This window comes from Xenopus laevis, chromosome 7L (assembly GCF_017654675.1).
Source record: "Xenopus laevis strain J_2021 chromosome 7L, Xenopus_laevis_v10.1, whole genome shotgun sequence".
NCBI lineage: Eukaryota > Metazoa > Chordata > Amphibia > Anura > Pipidae > Xenopus > Xenopus laevis.
Genome location: NC_054383.1, coordinates 9,213,617 through 9,226,200, shown reverse-complemented (window position 1 = coordinate 9,226,200; position 12,584 = coordinate 9,213,617). Strand labels below are relative to the sequence as shown.

Below are 12,584 nucleotides of genomic sequence, written 5' to 3'. Positions count from 1 at the left end.
TATATAAATATTGCTAGTTATATTCTAGTGTGTCTGTACCATATTAAAGTTAATTGTTTGGTTCATTTCTGTGTGGTGTGTTTGTACAACTAAAACATAATCCAATTTAACATTTTAGGAGAATAATTCCTCACTAGTTATCTCCAAATTTGGATAATACGTACATTATATGAGCTTAATGGTTGTACGGTTATATGAATTATGTCTCTTCTTTTCACAGACAAAAGATCCCCAACTATATCTCTACTTAAATGCATATCGTACAGTTTTCTCTGTGACACCGACTGGAATAAACCGTTACCTTACTTTGCTTCAACCTGTTGACAGAGAGACCCAGCAAATCTATCGATTCTCGGTGAGCAATTTCTTGTCTATCTCATTTCTTTCTTTAAGGGGTATATTTATAAAGGGTCGAATTTCGAATTGAAAAAACTTCGAAATTCGAATTCAAAAAGACCAACCAAAAATTAAGTTGAAGTTTTTTTTTTTGGTCGAATAGGTCCATATTCGGCTGAATTCGAATCATACGAATCGAAGGAATAGCGCATTAAATCAAATTTGATTCAAAGTTTTTCCTCAAATACAAACTTTGATTTTTCAAAGTCCACCAATTGACTCCAAATAGGTTCTATGAGGTCCCCCATAGGCTATAACAGCAATTTGGCAGGTTTTAGATGGCAAATGGTCGAAGTTGCATTTTTAAAGAGACAGCACATAATAAATTTCGATATTAGAATTTTCAATTTTTAAAAAAAAATTTGAATCGAATGTGGACTATTCCCTAGTTGAAATACATAAAAAATAGCTCAAAATTAGAATTAATTCATTGAAAATTCCCCTTGACCTTTGATAAATCTGCCCCTAAATTATATCATGAATCAGTACTTGTTAGGTCAAGGACCATGGTATGAGTATCTGGTGTACCTATTTTTAAATATACTTCTGATAAACAGATGTTTTCCAACACGGCCATTCTTTCACTAAAATGTCTTCACTTGTGTATCAACAGAGAACTGTTAATGCTATAAAGGTGGAAAATCTTTTGCTCAACGAATTCCAGAACTTATACATACACTTTTTTGGCAACCTTGGCAAAATTTCACCTTAGCACAATGTTCACTGTGAGAAAGTTTATGAAAATATGTAGAAGAAAAAAAAAACAGGAAAATTGCCTATTGACTTTTTCCCCATTTTGAGTGGGAAAAAATGCAGCAAAAATAACAAAATTATGCCATATCACATACAGTATTTGTCTGTGAAACAATCAAATTTGCTCATCACTACTTGTTATACAAAGGAGAAAAAGTGACTAATGTCACTTCAGCAGAAAAATTAGGAAAGTGAAAAATGCATAATAAGTAGCAGAAGTATTGGAAATCATTTTTTTTAAAACCTCTTGTAGAAAAAGGACATTATGTTAAAGGGGTTGTTCACCTTCAAACAACTAGATGTTTTCCGATAGATTACCAGAAATAATGACTTTTTCCAATTACTTTCATTTTCTATGTGTCACTGTTTTTCTAATATTGAAGTGTAAAGTGTCTTTATTCACCTTTTAAAGCAGCTCTGAGAGGGGCGGTCGCCGACCATTTTAACTGTTCTTAATTAATACATTTCTTATTATTGTCCCTGCTGAGCAGAATCTCTGGGTTTCATTACAGGTAGCTTTTAGAATTGATACAATAGTTGCTAATACTCCAGAGATGCTGCTGAGAAATGTATCAACTAAGGGGCAGATTTATCAAGGGTCAAATTTTGAAGTAATGGGAGTTTTTTGGACTCCCATAATTCCAAAATTCGAATAAAAAAAGACCAACCAAAATTTACTTAAAAAATCTTAGTTTTTTTTCTGTGGGTGAATAGACTGTATTCGATCATTTGAATCAAAGTAAGATGGTATTTGATCAAATTTGATTCAAAGAATTTAAAAAAATTTTTTTTTGATTTTTCAAAGTCCAACTGACTCCAAGCAGGTTCTAGGAGGTCCCCCATGGGTTAAAACAGTAATTCAGCAGGTTTTAGATGGTGAATGGTTGATGTTGAAGTTTTAAAGAGACAGTACATTTAATTGAATTTTGGACTATTCCCTAGCTGAAGTACACAAAAGTAGCTTGAAATTCAAAATTTTTTACTTAGAATTTTCAATTCGACACTTGATAAATCTGCCCCTAAATGTTGCAAAGTTGTAACAGTTCCTAATCTGCACCTGAGTCACTTAGCTGCCAGACTCAAACACCACAGACAGGAACATTATTTTAACTTTTAATAAATAATGGAAAGTAACTGAAAAACATCTTCATTTCTGGGGAACAATCTGAAAGCAATTGAACTGAAAAAAGTGTTTGGAAGGTGAACAATCCCTTATTCCAGAACCAGAGTGTTATAACTATATTTATAAAGTAGGGTGCTTAGGATGTTTATGGGTATTTTTCTGTATTATAATTTTGAATGCAATGTGCTAACTTATCCCGGTCAATTAAATCAGTCAAAAGTTTAAGTTACCGGACTGGGCAAAAGAAGCTGGAAAAACTAGATAATAGAGGGATAAAATCCTCAAAAATTAAATAGCTCAATGTTGAAAATACATCTCTAATTGACTTCTGTAGCAGCTCACCAGGTTTTAGTTGCCACATTTCTTCATTTGAATGTTCTAGATTTTTTCCTTTGAGAAATCATGAGAAATTCCAGTATTTTTTTTTTTTTTTTCAATTTTAACAACCACCCAAATAAATGAATTTATTCTAGAATCATTGAGAAAACCATGATCTGGATTGAGGCAATGCTAACAAATGCATTTTGATACATTTACATGCATTTGCTTTGCTAAACTAAGATTTGTCAGCAATAACAAAAATCACACAGTGATGAAAATACAATGGCAACACAATTTCATCATTCATAGAACAAATCTGCAATGGGAGACAGATTTATTGGCACTAAAAGTTAATAAGAATGGAAAAGTGGAGAATGATCTGAAAGCATGCATCTGAAAAAACTCTTTAGAACTGATGAATTGGGGCAGCCAGTGCTTGAATTGGGGCGGGATGTGGCGGGATGCCATCCCACCACTTCTTTTTTTCACCAAATTGCATCCCGCCAGGTGAGATTTTGCATACCGGAGCTTTAATGCGCTCCGAATATGGAAAGACAGAAGACGACTTCCGGAGAACACGCGCTCCTATGTGGGCACCTTCTCATTAACCACTGCCTCAGAGAGCAGCATTGTCTTCTACCTTATCCCCTGCTCTGGCTCCTCCCATTCCCTCACAGTGACACACTCCTGCACTCCAATCACATGGAGAAGAGAAGAAATCAAATCCATATAAAGCACATTTGCTGTTGTTTAATCCCCACAGCGCAAGCTGCTGCTGCTGACACTAATCACTGCCGCCGTGTCTCCCGAAGTTGAAAACCCACCCACCAAAATGCCCAGGTGCCCCCAGTATCTTGCAAGAGTAGGTGTGATGCACCGCGTCCACGTTCATGATCTCCTACACTCTCTGGATGAGCACACCGTTCGCCTCCTCGTCTCTATGCTCCAGCTCTCTCTCGAGACACGGGCCCCTGCTGAACCCCAAACCTACTGCCATCAGAGCGCATAAAGTCCAAAGAAGCACTGCCGGAGCTCCCCACCATCTTCCCATGGCTGAAGAGGGTAACTAGGGTAAAGGAGAAATGAGAGAGATAGGGGAGAAGCTGAGAGCAGCTCTCCCAAGTGTACACTGCTGCTGCAAGGGCTTCCCCTGGCTCTGCTACTGCTGCTCAAAGAAAAAACCTTTCCACTTAGAAAAGAGAAGAGGAGGGGGGAGAGGCGATTATGTGAGTTATTCTTCTCATGGGGCTGGGAGGATTTGCATGCAATCTAAATTGCTGATAAGCATGGGAGGTAGTGGTTGTTTGTAGCTCTCTGTCCTCTCTATTCACCGATTGGTCCCACCCCACACCACTTTCCCCTTCTCTCTGTCTCTTTGCGGGGGGAAAGTAAAGGAGAATGCCACCTCCAGGAAATGCGGCTCAAATCAGCTTAATGGATAATTGGAAGTGCAACGTGATCTACTAGGTGTATGAGCAACAGGGTTGGGAAGGAGAGGAGGCTGCGCCGGGAGTCCTGGCAGGGTGCCCACTGCTCAAGTCACTGCTGCACTTGGGAGAGGATGAAGGGGAATGAGAACCGAGGCTCAATGCAGGACTAATATGCAGGCTCTGGGCTCACACATACACCTTTTAAGTAAGTTAGTATTCAAGGGTCTCCTATAATTCTAAGACCGGTAAGAATTCTAGCCTTAACTCTTTAATTGTTGTCTGCCATTATCTGGGATAATGTGATGTTTATTTATTTTTCTAAACGTGCTGAGACTGTTTTACATAACTGTTCAGTGGGTATAATTTGTGACCCTGCCTCTATGCCATCATACTATGAATTCTGGGGGTATTTATACATGTAATTGCCTCTGTCCCACCCTGCTATGGGTTCTGGGGGTATTTATACATGAAATTGCCAATATTCCATCCTGGTTTAGTTAGGGGTGTGGCTGCAAATTTTTCAGTTCCTTCCAGCGCTGCTTTTCTCTGTGGGTGGAGCTACACATGCCACACCTCATCCCTTCACCTATTTTTTCCCAATTCAAGCACTGGGGGCAGCTGCATCCTGTGGATAATACTGGGAATGCACCTCAGACTTTTCTTGTCAGTATCAAACATTTCAGTTGTCCAAGTGATTATTTTGGCTTTCTTAGTTTGATGTTTATACATAATATGTTTTATGTCCAAACATTGCAGATGCTGGTTTGATTGCATATTATGCAGGACAAATTATATTTAATAGACGTTGAGTGTATTTTTAGTTGGAGTGTAATACTGTTTATTATGATTTTGAAAATATGACTAAGTTCAAACTGATTAGCATTGGAGGTCATGGTGATTTACATGTGAACAGAATTATGATAAGTAATTTTGTAAATCACAAATCTACACAAGGTACAGTAAAATAGAAAACCTGGCCAACAGATGAAAACATGGATTGGATGGAGAAACTAGGTTTCACTGTGGTTGTGAAAATTGTATTCCATTAAAAAGAGATTTGTGCTAGGTGGATTTACAGTGTGTTAGTAATTATTAGTGATGGATGAATAAATTAGCCAGGCATGGATTTGCAGCGAATTCCGTGTTTCGCCACCCGCAAATGTTTTCAGAAAACTGCATTGATAATTCACTGGCAAAATAGTTGCACATATAAATATTGTCACTCGTGTCAAAATTATTTTGATGCCCATTCACTTCAAAGCGTTTGTCGAATTTTTGCCGTTTTGTGAATTTTTCCGCAGTTTCACAAATTATCCAGCAAAGCAAAACGGGACAGATGCACCCATCACTAGTAATTATTATTATTATGACCAAACCAGCCCCTTTAATGTAAAGACAAATACAATTCAGTGAGATGTTAGGGACCCATTTACTATCATTCAAATTTCTTTTTTTCACAAATCAAATGTTTTTCTCTAAAATTCAGGTTTTTAATTTCACTAAAACTCTAAAAATGTGAGATTTATTAAGTGTAAAAAACTGTGATACAAAACCTTGCCAAGTAAAAGCAGTTGAGGTCCCATATAAGTCAATGGGAACTACACTGATCCTAGCTGACATTTTTTAGCCATTTAGATTTAGAGGTTTTCAGAATTTTTTTGCTTGTAATTGCCTGAAAAAAGTGTATTTTTATTAGGATCACGCAATGCTTTTTGTTGTTTTTTTTATTTGTACTTTTTAGTTTCAGATCTTTTATTTTAATACATTACGTGGCATTTGTGGTTTAAGTGAAAGTGAGTTTATTTGTGATTCAAAAACCTCTAAAACAGCTAAAATGAGAATGTAGATAAATAGGCGGGAGGTCAACATTTACCACATTGTGCATAAATTAAATAATCACTCTTTGTTCGTCCCATCTGCGAATGGAGCAGAATATTTTAACATGATTGTCATGATGACAGTGAGTGCCAGAAAGCAAAACAAAATCTGATGCACCTGTATTTGTCTTGGTGACTGTACACGAAATGAGAAAAAATATTTATAAAACGTAACATTCATGTGTCCGTATTGCATCAATATATTTCTCAGCACATTACAAAGATTCTCCATAAGCCTACCTTGATGTTTTTGAAGTGTGGGAGAATACCAGAGTAAGCCTATAAATAAATGAGGAAACATGCAAAACGTTAGAGATGTGTAACTTTGCCCTTTGACTGGTATTGAAATATAAATCTTTGAATCTGGTTTTGACTGGTCATGGGCAATGGATCCTATCCCAGAGCCAGATGTTTTCTTCACCATTAGGTCATTTTTTTTTTGCTCTAAAATGTACAAACTAGAATTATAACTTCGAATCAAGTATTTTACTCTTTTCGTGTTGGTTGAATATATCCAGCATCCAAGAATTTGCATAGCAGGTGAAAATCCCACTGAAACAAGGGGCAATGGCACCTTCTATAATATTTTTCAGGTACAGTAGTTTTGTAATGCAATCATATATATACTGTATATACGTATATATATATATATATATATATATATATATATATATATATATATATATATGTATGATGTAAATCCGATGTAAATGCTTTTTGTATTCTAATAAATCCTTTGGAGCAAAGGTGTGCGTGCTACTCTCTGGTCCTATATATATATATATATATATATATATATATATATATATATATATATATATATATATATATATATATATATATATATATATATATATATATATATATATATATATATATATATATATATATATATATGTATAAATATATATATATATATATATGTGTGTACATGTATGTATATGTATATATATATATATATATATTTTTTTTTTTTTTTTTAGGTTAGCTGGGGAAACATGCAAAATGTTAGACATGTGTAACTTTTCCCTTTGACTGGTATTGAAATATGAATAATTGAATCTAGTTTTGACTGGTCATCGGCAATGAATCCTATCCAAGAGCCAGATGTTTTCTTCACCATTCATCCAAGCTGTTTTTATTATAACTCTTGCACTAAAGTTAATCAGTATTCTGAGGCCTTATCTTGCCTTAGGATCTGCCATGTAGACAGTATTGCATATACTGAGTCAGCTGTGGATGGGAAACTAATTCCACCAAATACTGATTGCATCAACAAATATTAAGCGAGACAGAAAAATCTATCTGAATATTAATAAACTGTCATTCTGCACAGAGAAGGCATAATTGTCACAGAAGTGTGCTTCAGGATAATTCTGTATTGAAGCAGATTAACAAATGCATGGTGATGTCTGAACTGAAGATAAACCAATGTAGAGCGGTGCTGGATATATGTAATCTTACACTGACACTATATGCATAGCATTTGAGTTTGCCAATTAGCAGAAGGTCTCATAAAAACGAATTAGTGATGGCTCCTACAAGTAAATCGAAGTGATTCTATATGCAGCACACGCACCATATTTGCTATCATGTTTATACAAAGGTGAGCTGTAGTATAGAAACATAAACATCATGGTGCTGAGTTAATTAACTGAAGACAGAAGTGACAAAGGAGAACGCCATGAGCAGATGCATGGAAACATTATTTGATATATTGCACATCTATTACAGTACATTATGTTATTTTATAAAATTGTCCAAGATGTACCTGAAACATGTCTGAAAACAATGGGAATATTTTCCACTAGATATGGAAACATGGTTGGTGGGATTTGCTTCCATTAACTACATGAGTTTATTTTAGTATTTAATGCATGATCCCTATAACCTGTACCCCAAATACACACATCGACAACAGCATGGGTGGAAAAGCCGCAGCTGAATTTATTCCCATGTACATTACACTAACATAATAAAAATGTACCCTAACCAATACAAATGTAATTGTTTGTAACTTTTGTTTAGCATAGTGAACATATGCGCAAAACCATTAGCTGCTGAAGGCTGTGAATAACATAGCTCACAATAACTTAACATTATTCTCCTTTAACCTATACCCAGTCTTAAACCTGAGTCTAAGCTTTTACCACTTAACTTAAATTCCTCTTGCACCTTCCTGTCCCTAATCCTTGCCCCAGGAAAATCCATCACCAGCCTCACCTTAAAGGGATACTGTCATGGGGAAAAAAAAAAATTCTAAAAGGAATCAGTTAATAGTGCTGCTCCAGCAGAATTCTGTACTGAAATCCATTTCTCAAAAGAGCAAACAGATTTTTTTATATTCAATTTTGAAATCTGACATGGGGCTAGACATATTGTCAATTTCCCAGCTGCCCCAAGTCATGTGACTTGTGCTCTTAGAAACTTCAATCACTCTTTACTGCTGTACTGCAAGTTGGAGTGATATCACCCCCTCCCTTTTCCCCCCCAGCAGCCTAACAACAGAACAATGGGAAGGTAACCAGATAACAGCTCCCTAACACAAGATAACAGCTGCCTTGTAGATCTAAGAACAACACTCAATAGTAAAAACCCATGTCCCACTGAGACACATTCAGTTACATTGAGAAGGAAAAACAGCAGCCTGCCAGAAAGCATTTCTTTCCTAAAGTGCAGGCACAAGTCACATGACCAGGGGCAGCTGGGAAATTGACAAAATATCCAGCCCCATGTCAGATTTCAAAATTGAATATAAAAAAATCTGTTTGCTCTTTTGAGAAATGGATTTCAGTACAGAATTCTTTTTTCCCATGACAGTATCCCTTTAAAGTTATGCTTTCACCCCCTTTTCTCTAAAGATAAGTAAAGCAGCCCCACCACACCAGGGCATGTCCCCTTCTCCCTATCTTGGGCATATATTGTAAAGTTTTCAATAAACATCATAAAATACATATCTTGTGTGAGAGGGAGGTAAACTGCAGGGTCCCTTGGCAGACTGAAGGTAAGAGATTCTTTCTTTCCCCATTATGTAAGGCCCAAGCTTTGCAACTCTTTCTGCTTGTCCCCCACAATTACATAGATATCACATCAATCCCATCACACTAGCCCATCTTGATGTCTCTATTTGTCCCTCAGTAATGCCTACTGGACAAAGAGAGACGCAGACCCACAAAACATTTTCCATTATAAATCCTGGCATAATAAATAATGTATGTTTTTGCATAAACTATAAGGGACTTGTTTATCAACTTTCAAATTTGGGTTTTGGCTTGAAGGAACAAAGTCCCAGAATCCTCTGTTAGACTTAGCACTTAACACACAGTCCCTTATGAGGGGTTTTCTGTTCCTCTCTCCAGTCACTTTGTCCTCACAATTACTTCAGCTCAGCATGGCATTCTCCTTCCCAGCTACTCACACACACCTCCCTCCAGCACAAAGAGGTGTCCACGATCCTCTCACCCTCCTCCAGCACAAGGAGGTATCCAGGGGACAGCTCTGAGGTGTAGTCCTACACCCCTTTTTATATGCAGCTCATCTGCAGCCTAATTAGACAGCTGCCTATAGCTGGGAAGATGCAAAACCGTAGATGGATTAAGGAACGGAAGGCCAACTCTACTCTCCTCCATTCACTCCAGGGACCCATTTATCTGGTTTTCCTGAGCTGATACAATAATACAACGCCTTACTTGCTGCAGCACGTCTTTTTTTATTTTACAATATATATATTTATTTATTTTTTCACTTTCCCAGCATGTTTTTTGGCCTTTTTACTTTTGAAAGCTACAATAAAGTAGAATAAAGTTATTTAGCTGCAAAATGCAAATTACATTTCTTTCTTCTCTGGCATGTCCAGGTCTGTCTGAAGAACCAAGTTATGTTTCGTGATTTGCAGTGATTTTCATAAGGTTGATTCTCTTACTTGACACAATCCCTTAATGAGCTTTAAGCATCTCCTTCCAGAGTCACCTCTGATTATTTGGATATGCCGAGAAAGGATGTCAAAATAATTATTACAATCTACCTTAGATATTTCTTTTCTTGTTAATCTGTACTCGCTGGTATAAGTTGGTGATAGTAACTGCACTTTTGAGAGACAAACTCATTTGCAACTGACCTGAAACACCCTTTTTTAAAAAATAAATCAGTATTTATGAAAAATGTATGTTTAATATTTTAATTTCATCATGGCTACTTGTACATTCTGCAGTGCATGTTTTATATGTTACCTGTCTGTACTGAACATTTTTATTCCATGGCCAATAAGGTAAGGAAAATAGTGCAAGAACATGTCCTTTGCAAAAAATAAATCCAAATTTTGGATTTTTTTTTTACTCAAAGCTCACAATTTTGAATTTACAACCATCAATTAAAATTAAAATTTTAATGTGAGATGTATCACACCTCGACCACAGAAACAGTTCTAGTGCGATATTTTTTCACCTAAAACCTGCTGAGCTCATGTAGATGTCAATGTCATCGGTTGAACTTTTTGAAGATGTTAAAAGCCATTCAGGATTTTTTAAGAGGAAAACTTGATTTAAATTCGATTCTAATTTTCGGTTATTCTTAGTCGATCGAATGTTAGATGTTTGAGTTTTTCAGAAATAACCTCCCATTCGAGTTGTGAGTAGTACATTCTAATTTATTAGAGTTAAGAAAAAATCACATAACCTTTAATAAATAACCCCATGGATGTGTAGTACAAAAACATTAGCTACCCACTAAATTGTACAGTATCACATTTTTACCTTTAACATTTAACTTATGATACTGGCTAGTAGCGATGAGTCAATCTGTCCCATTTTGCAGAAAAAAATCATGAAACTGAGGAAAGTTTACAAAGGGGTGAAGATTTGCAAAATACATTGCAACTTTTTTTTACAGTAAATTATTCTGTGCATTAGAGATTATGGCTGTTTTTATTACATTAGAGATTATGGCTGTTTTTTCATGGCAAAATTTTGCAGTGTTTTCCCAAAAATATTTGCCAATGGTGAAATGCAGAATTTTGCTGTGAATCCATACCTGCATACCTGTGAATTCCGCTCATCACTACTGGCTAGAACCAACCAGTGCAGTTACCATAATCAACCCAATGACACTTTTCGATCAGTCTAGTACAAGTTAGAACATGATATTGAACACCATATTGGTCAGGTGGCTGATATGAAGCAAATTAAGAACCTGTGTTCAAAAATGATGCTGGGTATTCATAAATTTCTTAGAATAAAATAATTTTTTTCATATTAAGGCTTATTATTATAGAAAAATATATTGTGGCTGGTCAGAATATATATTTTTTTTACGATTAAGTGAAATTAGGTAAAGCCCACAGAAATTAGTTGTTCTATAGTGATGGGCGAATTTATTCGCCAGGCGCGAATTCGCGGCGAATTTGCCCGATTCGCCACCAGCGGAAAAATTTGCGAAACGCCCGCGAAAATTCGCGGCAAAAATTTGTCGGCGGCAAAAAAAAAACGGACGCCGGCGAATTTCGCAAATTTTTCGGCGAAGCGAAATGGCGCAAATTCACCCATCACTATTGTTCTACACAATTTTTGCTATAAATGATTTCTATTGCAAATTTTTTTTTAAAAAAAATAGACATAATTGCATCACGACTGTTTACTGTTGTGTGTGAACAGTCCTTATATAATTCTGTGCTATCAAGTAAAATGAGGACTTTGCAAAATAAATTCGGTAACTGGAACAATGTCAGGGGTTTATCTGTTCTCCAGTTTGTTGTTTTAATTATCCCAAGATGAGCAATAAGCAAATGTTCCATTCCAATTCCTTCTTAAATACTCAAACATGTCTTAGCTTTACTTTCTATCATTTGGTTTCAGAATCCATAATGACATGAAATGTGAAATATCTAATTCTGCTCTGTTAAAAACTGAGGGATGATTAGAAGTCTGTTCGCAAATTGTATGCTACCTTGGATTATCAGGAATATGTTTTTTGCCACAGGACACATTTCACATTAATATTTCAGTGCATCTCCTTAGAAAACTTCATAAACTGTGCTACTTCTCTAGGAGGAAGATATCCATTGGCACAAGCCAAGGGTCATGCTAGTAACTTGTAGTATTACAGGAACTGGTTTACTTTATTTAAAACTAATTCATTAAGGTATCCAGTGATGATAGCTCGGAGGTTAAGAATATTGGTATTCTCATTTTAAAATAGGGAAATTTTCCCTTAAAAATTTTAAATAAAAATAGGTAACAAGAGATTGTATTTACTGTATTTACTTTTGCTGCTGGAACAGATATACATCAAGACCCGTATACTGGGTATTAGTGCAAGTGCACTTAGCAGCATTCCTTGACTGCTTTAAACAGAATTAGTGATGGGCGAATTTATTTGCCAGGCGCGAATTTGCGGCGAATTTGCGCGTTTCGCCGTCAGTGAATAAATTCGCTAAATGCCTGCGTCAAAATTTTTTTCACGAAAAAGCGGGCGTCGGCGTAAAAAAAACACGGGCGCCGGCGTCGAAAACGAGACGCCGGAGCCGTTTCGCAAATTTTTCGCCGTTTTGCGAGTTTCGCACGAAATTCACGAATTTTTCGGCGAAGCGAAACGGCGCAAATCATGTGCAGTTCAGAAAATGTTGCACAGAAGTCTGTGTAAGAAGTCATCAAGTTTGCCAGCTTGTAAGCAGTTGTAGGTCAATAAACA

General features: G+C 36.3%; 1 protein-coding gene across 1 annotated transcript in view; it reads left to right on the top strand.

Annotated features, from left to right (window-relative positions):
* The window catches only part of LOC108695740 (protocadherin-15-like), a 555,442-nt gene that overhangs the window by 308,539 nt on the left and 234,319 nt on the right, over positions 1–12,584 (top strand). Inside the window, exon 13 of the mRNA XM_041570198.1 lies at positions 221–355. Coding sequence (XP_041426132.1) covers positions 221–355 — 135 coding nt within the window. The remainder of the gene's footprint in view (positions 1–220; positions 356–12,584) is intronic.